The 19,503-nt window shown below is 46.9% G+C and overlaps 1 protein-coding gene and 2 long non-coding RNA genes across 7 annotated transcripts in view; 2 read left to right on the top strand and 1 right to left on the bottom strand.

Moving 5' to 3' along the window:
* Positions 1-3,736: 3,736 nt before the first annotated feature.
* On the top strand, positions 3,737-9,368 carry LOC128402795 (uncharacterized). The gene is made up of 2 exons (XR_008327773.1): positions 3,737-5,022; positions 7,526-9,368. It is a non-coding gene; the product is annotated as an uncharacterized LOC128402795 (long non-coding RNA).
* On the bottom strand, positions 8,572-9,946 carry LOC128402797 (uncharacterized). Its single transcript, XR_008327774.1, has 2 exons — positions 9,074-9,946; positions 8,572-8,668 (listed from the first exon to the last, which is right to left on the bottom strand). It is a non-coding gene; the product is annotated as an uncharacterized LOC128402797 (long non-coding RNA).
* Positions 9,947-17,202: 7,256 nt separating this feature from the next.
* The window catches only part of ARHGAP32 (Rho GTPase activating protein 32), a 201,342-nt gene continuing 199,041 nt past the window's right edge, over positions 17,203-19,503 (top strand). For 3 of the 5 annotated variants that reach the window (XM_053367600.1, XM_053367596.1, XM_053367599.1), the window contains exon 1: positions 17,204-17,910. In XM_053367600.1, coding sequence (XP_053223575.1) covers positions 17,681-17,910 — 230 coding nt within the window. In that variant the 5' untranslated portion in view covers positions 17,204-17,680. Of the gene's footprint in view, positions 17,911-19,503 lie in introns of all 5 variants that reach the window. The other 2 variants (XM_053367597.1, XM_053367595.1) reach the window with 1 other exon arrangement.

Here is a 19,503-nt window from a genome sequence, read left to right as displayed (position 1 = left end):
GTCCCAATAGCCTATGTGTTATCCTATGTGCTGCTTCTCTTCGGTATGTGTGTAATGGTTTGACACAGCTCCTTGGTTGCTCTCCTTGAGGGCGTGGCAAAGGCTCTCAGGTTAAGCTCCTGTGCTTCAGAATCTACCTCTTCACCACTGGAGGGGAGCCAAGAGCTATGCCCAGGAGCTAGAGCTAATCTATGCTCCTGCAGAGTTATCTCAATTTTGTTTAATTCATGTTTGCATTGGGAAGAAAAAGCAGATTGAGAAATGAAGCGTGTGCGCACGCACACACACACACACACACACACACAATCTTCAGGGGAAGCCAGAACATGCACTGCTCCAGCAAAACCAGCCTGGGTTACAGCAAAGTCTGTTCCTTGCTGGGAGGCTCAATCAGTGACCTTAAACCAGCCTGCAGCTTAAACTCATCCACCTGGAATGTGTCAAAGTGCTGGGTCAACCGTTTCCCCCCTCAAATAAGGCCTTTGAGAAACAATTCCAGTTTGCACATACAGTGGTACCTCAGGTTACATATGCTTCAGGTTACAAACTCCGCTAACCCAGAAATAGTGCTTCAGGTTAAGAACTTTGCTTCAGGATGAGAACAGAAATCGTGCTCTGGAGGCGTGGTGGCAGCAGGAGGCTCCATTAGCTAAAGTGGTGCTTCAGGTTAAGAACAGTTTCAGGTTAAGAATGGACCTCCGGAACGAATTAAATATTTAACCCGAGGTACCAGTATATTGTGCACAGGAACAAAGGAACCTAAGAACATAAGATCAGGCCAACAGTCTGTCCAGTCCAACCTCCTGTTCTCACAGTGGCCAACCGGATGCCTATGGGAAACATGCAAGCAGGATTCAAGCACAAGAGCACCTCTCCCCTCCTGTGCTGTAAAGTGGATGTCAGAGGCAGAAGCGTAGCAACGAAAACTAGACAGGCGTCAAGATCCAAGACAGCAACCAGCAAAAGAGAGCAGGTGTGTAGGGAGGACTCTTGCAGTGGAGACAGGTTACTCTGGCTGAAGGAGAAGCTCTGATGAGGCCTGGGCAACCAGGATGGGCCTGTGCCAACATGCAGGCATGGAGATGCAGGAAGGTGCTTTCTGTTGAGCTCAATGCTGTCTGCGCTGAATGGCAGCAGCTCCTCAGGGGTCTTCCCCAGCCCTGCCTGGAGGGCCAGGGACTGAATCTGGGACCTCCTGCATGGAAAGCAGGTGCTGTGCCCTCTGAGCTATGGTCTTGCTAGATGCAGCCCTCAGGCCACAAAGCTGAGTCTCGCAGGTTTCCTATAGAAACCAAGCTGGTGGCACAGGACCTAAGGAGCTGGAGCCTGCTTGCTGAGAGCCCCAGTTTGAAACATCTTCCCACTGTTGGAAGCATCCACAACTCAGGCTGGCAGCTGCCCTCAGAGAGCAAGACCTCAGGGAAGCATGTGCTGTTGTTGTGCGATCGATCGATCAGTCGATAGATGATAGATATTTGCATCAGACACTAGTCAGTGCATTTTGTGTACAAAAGTACAAGCAAATAGTAAACAACTAAACAGATAAAATTGCCAAACTAAGTTAAAATATATACAATTTAAAACACAAAGACCACTGTGTGCTATATATGTATGAGCTTTGGGTGGTGTATGTGTGTGTGGTATGCCTATTATTTGTTAGATGCCTTGAGAATCATTTCATTAAAAGAAGGAATATAAACCTCCAAAGTTGTGTGTGTAAACTGGCCCTCTGACCAACAAATACTTGCTTACCCCGTGGTAATTTATTTTGCTATAGAGCTTGATTTATCTGAGGAGAAATGGTTTTGTTGTACCCCAGGGAGCTCAGGACAGAGGCTATTTCCTCTCACTGCATAAGAAAAGGAAAGTGGAAATAAAACAGTGTTTTATTACAAGAGCACCAAAGCAACTGGGGGGGGGAGAGCCTCAGTGGGCACGTAGACATTTATTGGATCAAATGGAGGCAATTGAGTTGAGAAAGAGCAGCATTCTTAGGTGCATTAAGTCAAATGATGTGGTATAAAGGAGAAAATATTTAAAAATAATGGTAGTTATTTTGTCAGTTTATGATTCTTTTAAACCCTTCCTATTTAGGCAACATGAATGCACAAGGAGATGATCTGCAAGTTAAAGCCTAGAGCGGCCAAAAAAGGAAGAGGAAATGTGTCACCAAAAAGATGATACAGATTTGCATAATGTTTGCAGTTGCTAATTTAAAGGGACGGATGCCACTTTGGAGAGAATTACTGACTTAAATAGACATGCAATACATTTTACCATGGGTGGGAAGATGATGGCCAGCTGGCCTGTGTGCATGCGCAGCCTGCCGTCCAGGGGCCGGACAACTTGAAGTCCCGCCCCCTGCCCTGCTCTCCTCCCTTATTGTGTGTTTTTTTAAACCAAGAAAACTTTAATAAAAATATTAAGGAGGAGGAGGAAGAGGAGGAGGAGGAAAAGGAAAAGGTGTTGCAATGGAGGAGGGCAAGGGAAAGAAAACTCCTGGCACTCATTCTTTCTTGCTACAGAACTAAAAGATTTCTCCGCTTTTCTCCTTTTTCTCTTGGGTGGTGTGTTAAGCGGTCACCCTAAACGGAAACAGGTCCCCCCCCCTTAGAGGAAATGGACTGGTTGGAACCAGTCTATGACATCAGCTCAGAATCCCAACCTCCCTTGGCAGTTGAGACCCAGCTTTGGCTCAACAGCTCTTGGGTGGCTTAGCTGCAACAGAATCGGAAAAACTGGTGCCTAAATTTATTTCAAAAATCACAACATATTGGACAGTGAGAAAGCGGGAGTGACAATCAGCAAAGTCTGAAGATCAATGGGTGCGAAAATGGTGAGAGGACCAACAGGCAGCCCCCCAGAAGAGGAAGGCGAAAGCAAGGAGACCCTGAGACTACGTTGTACAGATCTACTAAGTCCTGAATGGCAGCAGGAAAAGGAAGAAGAAGAAGGGTCTCTACCAGAGCAGCCTGGCATCAATAATTCACCTGCAGATGCTGCGGAGGGGCTGTGGCCTCCGTCTGGTGACAACAAAGAAGAACACCTGGAGCCCAAAGTGAATGAGGCCAGTGTGAAAAAGAATATTAAGAAGACCCCCTCATGCCTTGGTCTCCGTTCCCTCGTCTCCAGGGACCAGAAGGTCTTCAAAAAAGCACCACTACCTGAACCCAGCACCAGCAGGAGCAGGGCGCAATCAAAGAAGAGGCTGCTGGGCATAAGGCTGAGGCACTGGATATGCCGGCACAGCGGCTGCGTGTGTCACGGCTAAAAATTGGGCACTCCCCGTAAAAAGAGTGCTTGTGTTTCCTTAGGTTCCCTCCTAGGACAATCCTTTTAGCTATGAATATTTTCGGGGGGGGGGCAGAAATACAGCCTGCTGTGGGTCAGGGCAGATGCTGCTAAGCCATGCCCCCAGGCTCAAATATGTTAAGGGATCTTGGCCCCTAGGTGTTGGCTCATATGTTTCCAGACCCTTTATGAAATTGTTTGCCCTCCTCTGCACACGTTCCAGCTTTTCAAAGCCTTCTTAAATTGTGGCAGAACTAGATACAGGACTCCAGGTGGGGTTTGACCAACGCAGAATAGAGTGGGACTATTATTTCCCTTGATCTGGATACTAGACTTTTTTCGATGCACCCTCCCTTGTTTTTTTGCTGCTGCATCACACTCTTGGCTTATGTTAGGCTTGTAGTCTATAAGACCCCTAGTTCCTTCTCACATGTACTTGTGTCAAGCCAGGTGTTCCCCATCCTGTATTTCTGAATCTGATTATACCTGCCTATGTGCTGAACCTACTGTCCCTACTGAAATTCCTTTTGTTAATTTTGCCAGTAGAACTGCAGCTACCCTGAGTTGCAGCCAGCATGGACAGAGGTCAGGGACTGATGGAAATTGGAGCAACCTCTTCAAACACACAGATCCTCCTCTCTGCATGGAGAGAATTTGCATCACAGCTAAGACTGTCTGAGAGTTTTTCTTGCCAAGGATGCAGTGGTGGTGCTTCCCAAGTCAGTGATGAAGCACATTGTGTGGTTGCTGTGAGGGGAACTTTGCTTTCCCGCCATGCAATTGCCGTAGCTGCTCCAAAGAGAGGCACAGACGTTATTTTCCCACAGCTGTTAATAAATAAGATGTTAACAATAAAGCATAAGATGAAATGAAGTCAGGAAGCTCTTTTCCAAAAAGACAAGTGAGCAAATGGAGGCAGCTCCTTTTCCCTGCCGTTCCATGATTAATAGATTCTGTGATTCATCATCATAATAGGCTGGTGATCAAAATTGCCCACCTCTGGCAGACACACCATCTAATAAACATTCGCTGCAAATTTCACTCTGATATCCGTTTCCTGCTGTGATAATAAAGAGTGACTTGCTTGGAAAACAGCATCCTTTTACATTCTGGATGCCACATATATCAGCCTCCCATGGGGGCTCCTGCAGTCGTCAATGTGGTGAAACAGCAAGGCTTGGAAGCGGAGAGAGCAGAACGGCTAGGATTCCAGAACAAAGAACTGCCAGGCAGCAGGGGCACTGCACGACCCCACTTGGAAATAGGAGGCAAGGACAAAGGAAAGAAGACCACTGGAAGGGGAGAAATGTTTGCCGTCCACTTTGTTTATCTTTAGCTCCCTGCCTCAGCTGTGGCAATTGCCTACCCAAAGTACGTGCGCATGGGCTGCTTAGATTCCGGCTCTTGGAACATTCGCTGCATCAGATGCTAATCTCCATTTTAGCGGTGTGATCTTCTGCCATTGCCTGGCTTCTCATCAGGCTTTCCTTTTCTTAGTTATTCCCTCATGCAGTTGTATGCACTTGGCTGAAGCACCTATTTAAGCTCCTAAGATCATTGGCTTCATATGAGAAAGCAATTTACGATGTTCTTCGGCAAAATAGGGAGCTCGCTGGACCCTGCAGAACAGATGGCAGGGAGTGTTTCTCCAGGATAGCCCTGAATTCCTAATATTGCCTACGGGTCTCACTCTGTTAGGATCTCAGTGATTCTGCAGACCAAGAATTGCAGGTCAGTAGTTCACAATAGTGCCTTAATTGTTGGTTGATCTCTCTCTCTCCCTCCCCCCCCCTCACACACACACAAAACATTGATGTGATTTAAACAACTGTTGCTGAAATTATGATGACTCCAATAAACTGCTTCTACTCAGAAATGGCAGTGCAAAAAAAATCTCCCCGCGCCTGTCCAATCAATGCTGCACAGCTCTCCTGATTTCCTATCAGCACAATATGTCATGACTTAACAAGCTTCATTGTGTATAGCAGTGGTGGTGAACATCTGAGCCCTGGGCCAAAATAATCCTGGCAATTTGGTCGACAAGGCTGCTTTCCACAAAACCTTGTCCACAATGTGGGACAGGTAGGGGCACGGCTGGGCCAGCTGCACGGCCACTGAGCTACAGCCTCTCCTTGACAAGCCCAATAACAACCCAGAGAGTTTCATGGCTGAGTGGGAATTTGCACCCAGGACGCAGGTGGCGCTGTGGGTTTAAACCACAGAGCCTAGGACTTAGTGATCAGAAGGTGGGCGGTTCGAATCCCCGCGAGAGGGTGAGCTCCCGTTGCTCGGTCCCTGCTCCTGCCAACCTAGCAGTTCGAAAGCACGTCAAAGTGCAAGTAGATAAATAGGTACCGCTCTGGCGGGAAGGTAAATGGTGTTTCCGTGCGCTGCTCTGGTTTGCCAGAAGTGGCTTAGTCATGCTGGCAACATGACCCGGAAGCTGTACGCCGGCTCCGTCAGCCAATAAAGCGAGATGAGTGCTGCAACCCCAGAGTCGGTCACGACTGGCCCTAATGGTCAGGGGTCCCTTTACCTTTACCTTTAATTTATTAGCAGCTTGCCCTCGACATATGTGGAGTTTGCAGAGGCTATGCAATGATAGTCTAGTGGGATCAGCTGACTGGAAACCGTCCAGTTTACGATGAGTCCATGTGGTGTAATGGTTAGAGTGCTGGGCTAGGATCTGGAGGCCAGGCTTCAAATCACTGGGAGACCTTGGGGTCAGTCAGTGTTCCTTAGCCTTGCCTGCCTCACAAAGCTGTTGTGAGGACAAAATGGGGAGGAGGAGAACCTTGGAAACATGGGATGTAAATGTGGTGATGGACTCCGTAGTCGAAGCTCATCAGACAAGCTGGTGTTCACTGTGAGTTAAACTTCTTCAGGCTAATTAGTTTTGCCTTATTGTCAACAGGCTGTGCCAGTGAAAGTCAATGCAGAGACTATTTGCCTGAACTGGCCCATAAAGTTGTGATGATTCAGCAGTCTTGCCAAAAGAATCCAATTGGGCTTTTTCTTAATCTTCCCAGTAATTGCCTGCCTTTCTCTTCTAAATGGTAGTGCTTTGCACTGTGATACATCTTCAGCCTTGTATTGAGGAATGCCAACTTCTCTACAGAGCAGACGCGCCTTGAAGCTTTCTTCCTAAAAAATGCTGAAGGGCATGTCTCTTGTCCATTACTGACCGGCTTGGCTTTACAGCAATCTTTGTATTGTCATAGTGACTCACAAAACTCAGGACCTCAAGCTCCTAACTCTTCCCCCGGCTCGGCCTTGGCCTAGAAGGTACTCTCAATATTGTTCTTTTCCTTCCATGCATTGCTGTCTTGTCAATGTACTTTTCTGCCAGTCAGCACATGAGTTCCTCAGTCCTGGGTAAATGCACAAATCTCTGCCAAACCTTTTCAGTTCTTACTTACAACACCTGCTACTAGTTTTCTCTAGAGCATTTCCTGCTAAAGTTAAGCCTCCTTTTTCTCTCTCACCTTCAACCTGCAATTGGTATTAAGATCTGCAGTTTAAAAGCTTGGAGCTTGATTTCTATCTACAGACTTATCTTTACTGTGAACAGTACACTTCCCAGGTGCATTAATACATCTAGACAGAGGATAGCCGAGGGTAAAGATTATATTGATGAAGCCTTGGTCCTATTGAAATCAAGATGTTGTTTTTTTTTAACTTTAATTCCAGTAGGAGAAGCAGAGAAGTGACCAAACATATGGGAATATTTTTTGTTAGTTTTTTCATCCTTACAATATAATTGCATTAACTTATTTAATTTCTGTTTGGATAAGCAGCAAACTTTCAGTTTCACACATCTGCATGCCACGTTAGGTTTTTAAAGGCCTGGGAAGTTTTTAAATATTGCTACTTTTCTAGGATGCCTAAAAGTAAAGGCTGTTGCATCATTTTCTCAATCCCACTTCAGCCATACCCACATTCATAGTTTGGCTGCATCCACTTTGACCTGAGAGCCTAGACCAGAGGATTAGCCATAGGTCTGAGAAAGGTTAGCTGCCCGTTGCCTAAAGACATGGCATGAGAGGGGAAACGAACGAGGAAGAAAGAGGAAAACAGAAAACTCGGGTACCATTTCTTTGAGTTGCAATTACCAACTGAATTTGAAACAGTTCAGGGCCAGGAGTCTGATGGAGAAGGGGAGGTGGGCTTTCAGTGGAGGTGATAGAAGGGACCCTGCTCTGCAACTGCTCCATCTCTGCAATTCTATTCACAGGATAATGGCTTCTGAAAAGCATGGCAGAGCACCTGCAGGAGGAGTAATGAGTCCACACCTGCTTCTGCACCAAAGAACATCCTGAGGCTAAACATTACAGCAGGTGAATAACAACGCTGGCATAAAAAGTGCAAGAGCAAAAGACGACGGCGTATTGGACAACAGCAAACTAACTTCAGACAAGTTAATTTTTAAATGTTCTGACAAACAGGGGTCATGTATGCAGAATCAAGTTCTTGTTATGGTTTTCTTTTCTTCTTTTCTCTTTTCTTTTCTTTTCTGTATGGCTAGCTCTTGGTTGCGGTGGCATTTTCTGCTAAGGTGTCTTGCGCGTTGATGCCGTGTTCCTTTGAAGGATGCCTCCTCTATATTGTAACTATAATATGCAGTGCTTTTTTTCTAAGAAAACGTTTAGGGTTATTCTCATTTTGACTCAGGAAAATCACCATTTTATAGTTCAAATTTGGAAAAATAAATACAGTAAATGGACAAAAATACAAAGATTCACAAAATGTTTAGAGGTATGCGTACCCCTGTGTACCCACCCAGGAAAAAAGCAGTGATAATATGTCTTTGGTGCAGCAAACACTCTTTTGTTGTTATGCAGGTGTAAACTGAGGATGGAATAAATGCACTGATTTGGTTCACAGTTTCTGGGAAGGGCTCAGACCAGGAAGCAAAACGTTCGACTTAAGCACCTCTTAAATTACACCCAGCAGCACTGCAGCCACACACTGACCCTCTTTCTCCTTCGAGCACAGACACACCCCTTGTGTTTCTCTCAGCCTGTTTGTGAATAATAAAGACACATAACAATCACTGTGAAAGTGAACCCAGTTCTCTTCTCCTGTAGTGGAGATCAATTTCACTGAATTATATAAGAGTGAATAGGGAGCTTCACGGCGATCAGGTTTTAGGGTGGCATCAAATAACACTGGGAACTGATCCACTGAAAACCTTTGGTCCCCTGCCTGCTTGCAAATCCTTATTACTCCTGAGGTGAGTGCTGGTAGCCAAACTAAGGCCATGCTTCATTTCACGTATACTTTTCTTGTGTGTTTTTCCCTGTCTTTGCTGGAGTTGCTGTTAAAGTGAACTGATCTTTTTCTTTCAAGGAGATCAGTGCTCTTGCACTTTTAATAGCTGTGGAGACAACAGGAATTCATCAAGAGAAGCTTTTTGAATCCCTTCCTGATGAATTGTCCCTGCTCACAATGCCATCTTCTATTAACAAAATATGAAACATGCCCTGCCCCCTTTAATCTGGTCAATCTAGTACTAGGGATGGTCAGTAGGGAGACTGGGGGCTGCAATGGTGGCTGGTGCTCATTAGGACTGGTAGGGTGGAAGGCTGGGAGGTCAACAGTAGGGGGAGCCAGAGCAAATGGCTGGGGAAGCTAGAGTCAATGACAGGTGGAGCTAACTCATTCTGCTTTCGTCCCCACCCTCGAGTGCTACCAAGGCAGCACTGAAACTAAGAGGTATCTCAAACAAGAATGACTCAAGGACCATTGAGACATGGAACTTTACAAAAAAGCAAATACTTACCTGGTAAGGAAACACAAGGTTGTTGTTGTTTTTTAAAAAAAGCTTGGTGTCTTTGTAAAACATCTGCAGGGGGTTGAAGGTCCATGTTTGTTTTCCCAGCAAGTAAGAGTCTCCTTTGGAGTGATCAGAGTTAATGCAGTCTCTGGAATAATATGTATTCCTGATGGTAAGTCTTCACCACTTGGCCATGAAGCACTCTGCCCTTATTATCAGCTCCCTATGCAAAAGCAGCTTCAGGACTGCTCCATTGGGACAGTTCCCCCTGCTGCCCCTTGCCAATCTTCTTTCTCCCATGTGGACGCATGAAAAACAGTTTAGAGGACAGAGCATAGGGGGGAAAAGGGACAAGCCAAAATATCATCAGCGAATACACTTGACAAAGGTCCCATATTTTGTCCTCTCTGGGATACTTAGCATATTTTGGCCATGAGAGTGCTCTAGCAAGCTGCTCCCATGTGCAAAGTCAAAACAAGGGGGCTGTTTAGACAACTCTGTTTCCAAGATAGCCCAAAATGCATCAACAAGTCACTTTGGAGATCCTTGCTATGCACATGGGAAGAAATCTCTATTGATGGAGCCGGCCCGATAACAGATCACTCCATTTCTGCGAGTGATGTTGCTTTGCCTGTGCTGATCTGTTGGACTAATGGGATTGACAGGTTCCTCTTTGCTGCCCCTTGTGCAAAGGCTCTTTGACATCCCCCAATGATGCAGAGTTGCGGTGAGCAAAGCTGAATGACCTTTCCTTCCAGATTGCAAAGGGCAAGAGCCTAGTCACAGCTAAAAAACAAAAACAAAACATTCACTGACTTAAGAATTTGACGTCATTTCCAAGTTGAGTGTTCTGGGCTTCAAGCAATGGACTCCCTCCCACCCCACCCACCCTTGTTCTATGTATGGCATTTCCTTTGTCAACAAACCTAATTGTCTTTTCTAGAAATGTTATTAATCTGACACATCCTAGGGATAGCTAAACCTTGGTGTCCTCCCCACCCCCGTTCCCTTCACTATGTATCTCCAAAAACAGGTCTCCTTATCCAGTCCTCAAGATTTGCACTTGGCAACATCCACTTCTCAGCCTAGACTCCTCACTGGCCCTACTCTGAACCCTCTTTGTGTGCTTTTGCCTGGCCGCAACAGGATGATCTTCCTGTTTTCTTGCATGGATGGAGGCTGGAGGGAGAGGTGTGTGCATGTGTGTGGATTTCACTAGGCTGCAATGTAGCCTGCTGTGCAAAGGGGTGTCACACCTGTGGCTCCACCCAACTTTTCCCTCCGGCCCCGCCCACCACTGGCATTTGGCCCCCAAAAGGCAAAAGTGGCCCCTTGGACTAAAAAAGGACTTCCCATGACTGGTCTTGACATTAAACAAACAAAACCTGTATTTATTTGGTACGGGGGCAGGGGGCAGAATAGAGACATTTATTGTACAGTACTCTACTGATTAAGGTAGTCCCCGGAATGAATTGGGTTATTTAAAACCTGCTTTAAGTGCCAGCTGTTTTAATATTTAATAGATGGAGATTGTTTTCCTGCCCTATGGCAGTTTTGATAGCTTTAAGCTTCTCGAACTTTTAATTCAAATGACAATCATGCATAAATAACAGATGCAAAATAGCCGTGGCTGTCTCCCCTCCAGCATGGTGTTTCTGTGTTGCAGAAGCTGCTGCCCAATTCTGTGATACAGAACCGCCTCACTTTTCCACAACCACTTCTCTCATACGTAGGCTCTCATACTTCGTGGATTTAGTATGATCAACTCAGCGGTCTTGCTGGGTGCTTTCACTGCTATTGCCATCTGAACTCTTCATATTTTGTGCATACGCAAACAGCAAAACTGCACATGGGAAAGTGACCTGAGACTATGGGAAATAGTAGAAAAAAGGAAGAGGAGGAGGAAAGAGAAAGACTGACTTCGTGGCCTCTACTTCCTGATCACATTATGTGAAGGAATTGCATTCTTCAAATTGCAGCTTATGTCTAATTTCCAGCCTGGAGTGAGACTTGGATTCTACCGGCCTCTTGATTGCAGAATAGATAGGAAAAGACAAGAAGCAACCTGTAGGCAGGACTGAATGTGAAAGGTAAAAAAAAACCTAGGCTACAGTTTTGTTTTGCTTTGTTTGGCTGTCTTTTTAAAACTCTGCCAAGACGGTCCAGGTCAAGAAAAGTCAAGTTGCAAAGGTCATGGATATCAGCCTTTGACTTCATTGTCTCACAACACTGTCAGCTGCCTCCTAGTGCTGTGGCTGGTGCTGGCAAATAGGGGCCCAGACTGGGAATTCAAGAACTGGCCTTGTGGAGCGTGTAATCAGAAAGCGCACTGCCCTTACCTAGAGCAAAAAACAGGATCCTGAAACACTGCAGGATGAATGTCTGCATACACATTTCCTAATGTGTTAGCTTTAAGGGAACTGCTCTTTTTGAAATGTTTCACACGCACCCCTTCCTAATTTTTCTAATGTTTTCTTGGTCACACAGTCTTTCTGGAATTGGATTCAGCATTTCTCTTTGTTAGAACAGCAAAAAATAGACTAGCACTCATCTATTACAAGCCTCCCTTGTGTACATCTTCCCCAGAAATATGGCTGACCTATTTGCAGAGTCTGCTGCCGAAGAGCAGCAGTGGGGGTGGGCTTTGTTGGGGTGAACATAAAACAGAATGCGGAAGGCATTCTGCACACAGCTCTACTACTCAGGGCAAGGAGCAACCAGGTACTTGGAGGTACCGTATTTTTTGCACCATAACACTCACTTTTTTCCTCCTAAAAAGTAAGGGGAAATGTCTGTGCGTGTTATGGAGGGAATGCCTACGGGTGGCATGCCTATGGATTTTCCTCCTCTAAAAACTACATACGTGTTATGGCCGGGTGTGTGTTATAGAGCGAAAAATACGGTAAGTCCTACTGATGTAAGCTGGACTTCATCCTAGTTGTTTGTTTAGGATTTCCAAAACCCCATAGGTTGCTTTTTTTACATTTTGGTTACATTCAGCTCTCTGCATTATTCGTGTCTCCAGGATTCTGTACAGTATGAAAATGTACCTACCCTATAGTCCAGTGTTAAAAACTGAGATATGAAAGATAGGAGCTAAATGGCACCTTAAACCTAGCTTATTGGCACAACAACAGAATATCTAGGTGCACTTTTTAAATAACAAGAATACAAAGCTGAAAATGAATGAACTGTATCTAAAATATTATGTTCATTTTTCACAGGATCTAGTCCTTCCCTTGCCTACCCCGCTAATATTCTTAAGAGGGTCTCTTCTCCAGTCTTCAGAGAGTAGCTGGAAGTGGGGAGGCATAAAAAAGGTCCTCCTTTCCTTCCACTCTACAGTTTTAATCTGAACTTTTAGGCGCAGTACTGTGCCCAGAGTTCAGAAACTGCTCACACTGATGAAATTCCCTATTGCAAAATGTGCATAGAACAATGGGAGTTTCGAACACTGCTGCAGTCACAGTTGGGTCAGTGAAATATAACAACCAAAACCAATGTTGATTCCTTCCCGTTGTTCACAACAAAGATTGGTGATGCTTTGGTGGTCAGTTTCTTAGGAGCAGCTGCTGAGTACAGCATCTTTAAGACATTGTTAGTGGCATTCTCCCAACATCTGAGAGAAGAGCGTAACTTTCTTTTACAATTAAAGTGTTACGATTGCACGATCAAGTGCAAGAGGGATTTGTGACATATTAATGTTTAATTGCAATTGCGACCAAAACTACTGAATTATCTATGATCAATGATTCCATAATTCATGAAAGGCACAGGCAGCAACTTATTGATCCGAGGCTGATCTCACACAGTGACGCAAAGGCAAGGACCTAAGTCGAGTTCAAGTTGATTTAGAGCCATTCTGGGAACAGAGGCTGCTCCCAGTAATTCAGCAGGGGAACAGCACTAAAAATATTTAATGGGAAAAGGAAAGAAATTTCAAAAGGATGCATTGCAAGGTCTTCAAATGCTAAGAATTCCTTTGTTCTTGGAAAATATTTTGCTGAGCAATAGTGCAGTTTTATTTCTCACTAAAACGTGCTATCCTTTACGTGGCAGCTTAACTTCCCGTATAGTCACATATAATATCATACTACCATATCAGGCCTTCTTAAGCCGCCCTGAGCCCGGCCTTGGCTGGGGAGGGCGGGGTATAAATAAAAATTATTATTATTATTATTATTATTATTATTATTATTATTATTATTAAGAACGCTTGCACTAGGGTTTAAAAAAATGGGTAATGATGAGATAGCAATCCCCTATCTTATTTTAGTTTATGCTTTTTTTCTTTTACAGTCAAGAGGCAACTCAGGTGGAAAGAGCATGTAGGCAGCTCCTGGCAAGGTCAAGGTATCCTTTCGTAAACTGACTGATCATATTTGCAATGTCCGTGTTTGTAGGGTGTTTGGTGTTTGGGGTGTCGTGCTCCTTCTTGTCCACCTTTGGTTCCCACCCTGCACTCAGCTCTCACCTGTGGCTCCTAGAAGCTGTCAGCGTGCAACAGCAGCTTCAACCTGGGAACAGCTTCAACTGGCCGGCAAAACCAGGTGATGGTAGCCAATGGGTCTCAAACCCTTGGTGAGTTAGGGACTTTCCCTGCATGCAAAGACAATCTCCAGTGGATTGAGGAGATGAGACCTATAATGGGTCCAATGGTCAAGAAGGCAGTTCCTGAGGGGCAGATGGGGCTCTTCAACCTGGGAAAATAGGCCATGTAGGAGAAGGAAAACTCTGATCCTAAACTTCTGCTGCCTTGTAGGATGCAGGAGAAGAAAAGGCTAAGGAGTGAACCCTACACAAATTTGGAGTGGTGTCTCTAAGACTGTTGAATGGTGCCTTGTATGCCTCCTTCTGGCAACTCCTGAAGCCAATCTAGTGCCAAATGTATTTATCTGCTTTCCTATGGACTATCTCAGCGAGGCAATATTGTCATCTGGGCAGTCCAGAACCTCCATACACACTGACCAGGCTTACGCCCCAGGGAGGTCACTTTAGTGCTGTTAATGCAGTGGTTTGACTTCACCTCTGGAAGCACACTCCGTTGTCTCTCGAGGCAGATGGATAACAACAACAACGAAGTTTGTGGGGGAAGAGTTCCTTTTATACACAAACACAGCGACCTTTCAATGTCCCAAGTCCAGAAGGGAATGTGACTCAGGTGTGCTAGAACATCTTATTTATGTACGTAATAATATTCCCCCTCCCGGGAAATTATGATGGCACAAAAAATTGCTTTTTAAAGTGCCTCCTGAAGACTTTTTACCCCACCAATATTTTTCATGTAGCATGGTTGGGCTTGCTCATGCGGGTTTTACAGGTGGATATAATGTATTTTTTTCTCTTTTAATGTTACATTTTATGTATTTTGTTTTTATCTCCCCAACACCATATTCAAATTTTGTGTTTTTTAAAATATCTATTTAAAGAAATAAAAATAATTAGGAATAACTATCCTGAACGCCCCACCCCGCCCCAACCAACTTCTGAATCCTGCATATTAGGACTGAAAACACTATGATGCAAGGCAATGTGAAGAAATAGCTTTAGGCTGCAGTAACTGGAACAGCCCAATATGCTCAGCCCAGCTCACACACCCATGCATGAAACTCACCGTTGACTCAGCCAAGCCACATACACTTCCAAGCTATAAATGTGCTGTGGTTGCCCGATGACTCCTTCCCACCTGACTATACCTCTCCAGATTACTCTTCTGTGCTGGGTTGAAAGAGTTGCTCAAGGAGAAGGTAGGTCTTCAAATATGATAGGAGACCCCCCCCCCAAGTTATACTGAAGAGTGGTTGCTCACAGGCTGTCATTCCATGTCGCAAGGATCCCAGGATTTGCTTTATGTGCTTCATGTGCTTTAAATGTATTGTGTGGATGTGGCCACATGGCAAAATATCAGAGGCTTTATGGAGGTGGCTGTAGTAAGGGGTTTGTATATGTACAGTCTTTTGATTGCAAAAGAATAAAAATAATGTGAAAGTATTTTTTAAAGCATTTCTGTTTCCTGTTAACCTAAGTAAAAAGTTAAATACTGAGGCCCCAGTGCAACAACAGCTTGTTAGGCTGGGACCACTCTTTAAAATAATTAGGCAGGATGCTTCCACTGACCCTTGGACTTCCAATGCATCTTATACAAAACCACTTCCATGTACACAGAAAACTGGCATGTTATGTAGCCCTGACCTGCAGTTTTCTATGTACTGTGTGTGTGTGTGTAAAAACATTCAGTCCTGCAAGCTCCCATTTGCAATCTGAAGTGCTATAGGCCAGAAGTCCCATTTAGTCTCCAGAACGGACTCTGTAGTAAGTGCACATAGGATTTCAGCATTACAGGGCAATCCTAACCATGCCTATTCAGAAGCAAATTGAGCTGAACTCAATGGGACCTATTCCCACACACAAATTGTTCTGGGAGTAAGCCCCATTTAGACACAGAGTGGAACCTGCTTTCATGTTAGCACACATAAGATGACACTGTCAATTTTTCCTTTCTTTCATTCTTTCCCACCTTGTGCAAAGCCCCACCCAGTCCCTCTAGCTCTCCTCTCCTTTTTGTGTCATGTTTCGAAATTTACAGGTGACGTTGGCTTTGTACACATTCCCCTATACTCTACTGCCAGGGTGCTCCTCCTACCTCTGGTTTGGGAAGTGATGAATCATAGAACTAGAGTCGTACGCAACCATAAAGGTCACCAGGCCAACCCCCCTGCAATGCAGGAATCACAACCAATCATGTGTACGCACTTTGGTCACAATCGATGTCTGTTGTGGACTTCCTTACGAAATGCTGCTTTCCAATGCATTTCCCCCCAAACCAGCTTCAGTCCAAATGCAGGAAAAAACCCAACAATCTAGTCCTAGATGCCTTTTAAGCCAACAATGTATACACAGCCTTTGTGGGTTAAATAAGGTATTGTACCACACTGTGAATGACGCCCCCCCCCCAAAGCAGGAAGCCAGAGTGGTCTTTGTGTTAGTCTGTTGCAAACAAAACAAAACAAAACACAGCAGAGTCTAAATTGTGGCATCAAAAAAACTTAACGACGTTTACTATGCCATAAGCTTTCGTGAGCTAGTTTTGTGTTAAGTCTTTAAGGTGCCACAATATTTCTTTGTTGCTTTTTCTGTGTTGCTGGTTTTCAGATTGTGAGCAGAGGGGCTCATGTTTTCTATCTAGTTGCTATAATAGCATAAAATACAGCATAACCCCATGCACACTTCTTCAAAAATAAGCCTCATCAAGTCCTGCAGGGCTTATTCCCAGGTTAAGAAGGTATAGCTGGGGTAGGTACACTTTGGGTTTGTAGAACCTACCAGAACCCCAAGATTTGCCAACCTGAGCCACCTTGTAAAAGACAAACATAGTGAGAGAACTGGGTACCCTTGAACACACTCAGAGTCTGGGATGGGTTTTCAGTACCAGATCTGATTGGAGCTCACAATCAGATTTGCCACTAAAGCTCACTCAGGGTTAGCCCAGGTTTTCTTCATTTCAGCTGCCTAATTTAAGGGAATGGGGAATTTATGTATTGCCACTGTCCAAATCAAGATCCACACCATACAATTAAAACGGACATTTAAAGCATATGACTTCCCCCAAAGAAGGAAGACTTAAGACAGCATGACATAAGTAACTCTGTCGGTAGAGCATGAGACTTTGGGTCGCGGGTTCGAATGCTACAATGGGGTGGGGGTGGGCTGGATGACCCTCAGGACCCCTTCCAACTCTATGATTCTGATACTATTTCACTGCTTTTTCTTCCTCTTTTATAACTGCTGCAAGAAAAACCAACAGCGCCAGACGAGGCCAGCCCAGCCACCCCTTTTGCAAGCTGGGATCGGAGCGCAACCCCCTGGGGAGCTCGCGCATCCCGCCCAGAGAGGGAGACCCGCCTTCTGCCCACGCCCTCCCCCAGGTATAGGATCGTACCCAGTCCCTGAGCCCTCCCCCTTCCCAACACGGCACATTGAACTTATCCTCCCGCCCCCAGGGCGCTCCACGCAGGAGGAGGAGCTCCTCTCCCCTCCCCCGCCCCACTCCGAACTCCCGTCGCCCCCTTTCTCCCCCACCTTCCGAGCGAGCGAGCGAGCGAGAGAAGGGGGCGTGGCTTGGGCGGCGCGCATGGGCCTTGCGCCTGCCTGGCTGCGGCTCCTCGCCTCCTCCTCCTCCTCTCATTCTCCCTCGCGGGCAGCCGCCGCCGACCCTTCCCCAGTGCGGAGCCGGTGTGGTCGTGGCGCGGGGCCTCTCTCTCAGTCTGCCTCCCCGCTTTTTGCGCTGAGGCGCCTACAGAGCGGCGGGAAGGGAGAGAGGAAAGGGCGCTGAGGAGAAGAAGAGCGGAGGGGAAGCGGCGCCTCCATCCCCCCCGCCACCTACCTCAGCTTTCATTCCGTTTCTCCTCAGAAATAAAGAGGCGGCGCTTCGTCCCTCCCCCCCTCCTCAAACGGTTAATTTTTTGAAAAAAATTCGCCCCTCCCTTCATCTCCCCCCCGCCTCAGGCTTTTGTTGTGTGCGGGGGGGGCCCTTACCTTCCCCCCTCCCCCGCCTCTGGGTAGGGAGTCGGGGGTCTCCCGGAGGACGATGAGGCGAGGCGAGGCCGGCGCGGGATGCCCCCTCCAGACGGACGCCCCCAGGACGCGCCGGGGCCGCTGAAGAGGAGGAGCAGGCGGCGGCGGCGGAGGAAGACCACCACCGCCGGGTCCTCCAGCGAGAGGCGGCCGAGCGCGCAGGAGGAAGAGGAGCCGCCGCGAAGGGCAGCGCCGCCGCCGCCGCCGCTGCTGTGGGCGGGAAGGGGCTGGGAGGCGCCGCCGCCCCTTGCTCTCCCCTCGAGCAGGAGGTAAGCGCGCCTACACGCCGGGGGTGGGGGAGGTGGGTGGGGGCCCGCCATCCGGGCCACGCTCACCTGAGAGCAGCTACCCCCACCCGCCATGCACGCCAGCGGGGCTCCCTCCCCAGGCAGCGTGCGCCGCCGTTGTTGCAGCAGCAGGGCTCCGATCCAGGGGGCGCTTACCTGAGAGAGAGAGACAGCCGCGCTGGAGGAGCTTTGCTCTGGAGCCGGCGTGCAGCGCTGCGATCCGGGGCACGCTCGCCGGAGGGAGGGACCCCTCCATTCCCTGGAAGAATCAAACATCTTTAATCGCCCCCCCCCCAATTGAACAAGGAGGTGGATTCCACAGATCTGGCTCTGTGGGGCCTCGTGTCTGGGAAGGGCGCCGCGCTGTGGGGCCGAGGGGTGCAGCTGCACGGCGGAGGTGATTGCAGGGTTGGGCTAGGCTAGCTTCGTTCTGTGTGTTTCCCACGGGCGGGGGAAGGGGAGACTCGTTCCTGGGGTCCCAGAGTGGGGCTGCCCGGCCATGCAGCCCTCTTTATATATGTGTGTGTGCGCGCGCGCGTGCACAGGGTGCCTTGGGTGCAAGCTCCTCCTTGAGTGCAAGTGGGGCTTGCTCCCAAGCAAACGTGCACAGGCTTGGCGGTGGAGGTGGGATGTTGTGCACCTGCATGGCAGCTCCAGCTCGGTGCAGGTTGCCCTCCGGCTTAACGGGCTCCGTGGAGGTCCGCCTGTGCATCTAGCTTGAAGGATCTCTGTAGAGGGGGAAGTCTTTTGGGGGTTGGGATGGCCAGCCTGTCGGGATCTGTGCCTGGGGGTGTGGGAGCGACTGCTCTCCGAATGCCCCTCAGTTGGGGTTCCTGGCATCCAGTTGATAATCTGTCTCATGGAACACCACATGGAGATCCAGATGCACCCCAGACATTATTTTTATTCAGAAGTTCTAAAGTGTTCAATCTAGCTTACTTCCAAATAGGTGCATCAGATTGTGTTTGTGCAATCCCATTGTGTGCCATTCAGCAAGTGCCTTTCATACGTACTCAGTAAATGCAGTTGGATTTGGCTGTGTATGCCTGGAGTTCAGTCTGCTAACCACTACCTAACCTCCCTCACTCTCACATGCCTAAAAGCATCCATTTCTCTCCTTCCTGTCCCCGACCCATTGACTTGGGTCAGTTTCATTGGGGTGTCTTGGGTTAGGGGAAACCTGGGATGCTTCCATGGGTTTCCCTCAAGGCCAGAGTTGCTTCTTATACTAAGGGAATCTATTAAGGTACATTGACAGCATAATCCTATACAGATCTACTCAGATGTAGACCTACTCCCAGGTGCAAGTGAAATTAGGATTGCAATCCTGTATCCACTTACCTGAAGGTAAGCCCCAATGAGTAGACATATCTAGGATTGTGTTTAGACATCCTTTCTAGAAGTGTTTCCAGAGGAAATCCCCCCCACACCAAATGTGTGTTATATTTATATGTGATTCAAGATTATGTTCACAAAAGTTTATGCCATGCTATATTTGTTAGTCTTTTAAGTTGCCAAAAGACTATTGCTTTTTTATAGAGCTGTTCATATAACGTAGCTAGTGGGATGAGGATT

Source organism: Podarcis raffonei, chromosome 15 (assembly GCF_027172205.1).
Source record: "Podarcis raffonei isolate rPodRaf1 chromosome 15, rPodRaf1.pri, whole genome shotgun sequence".
Taxonomy (NCBI): domain Eukaryota; kingdom Metazoa; phylum Chordata; class Lepidosauria; order Squamata; family Lacertidae; genus Podarcis; species Podarcis raffonei.
Note: the sequence above shows the minus strand (reverse complement) of the source record. Positions and strands in the feature narration are given on the sequence as shown.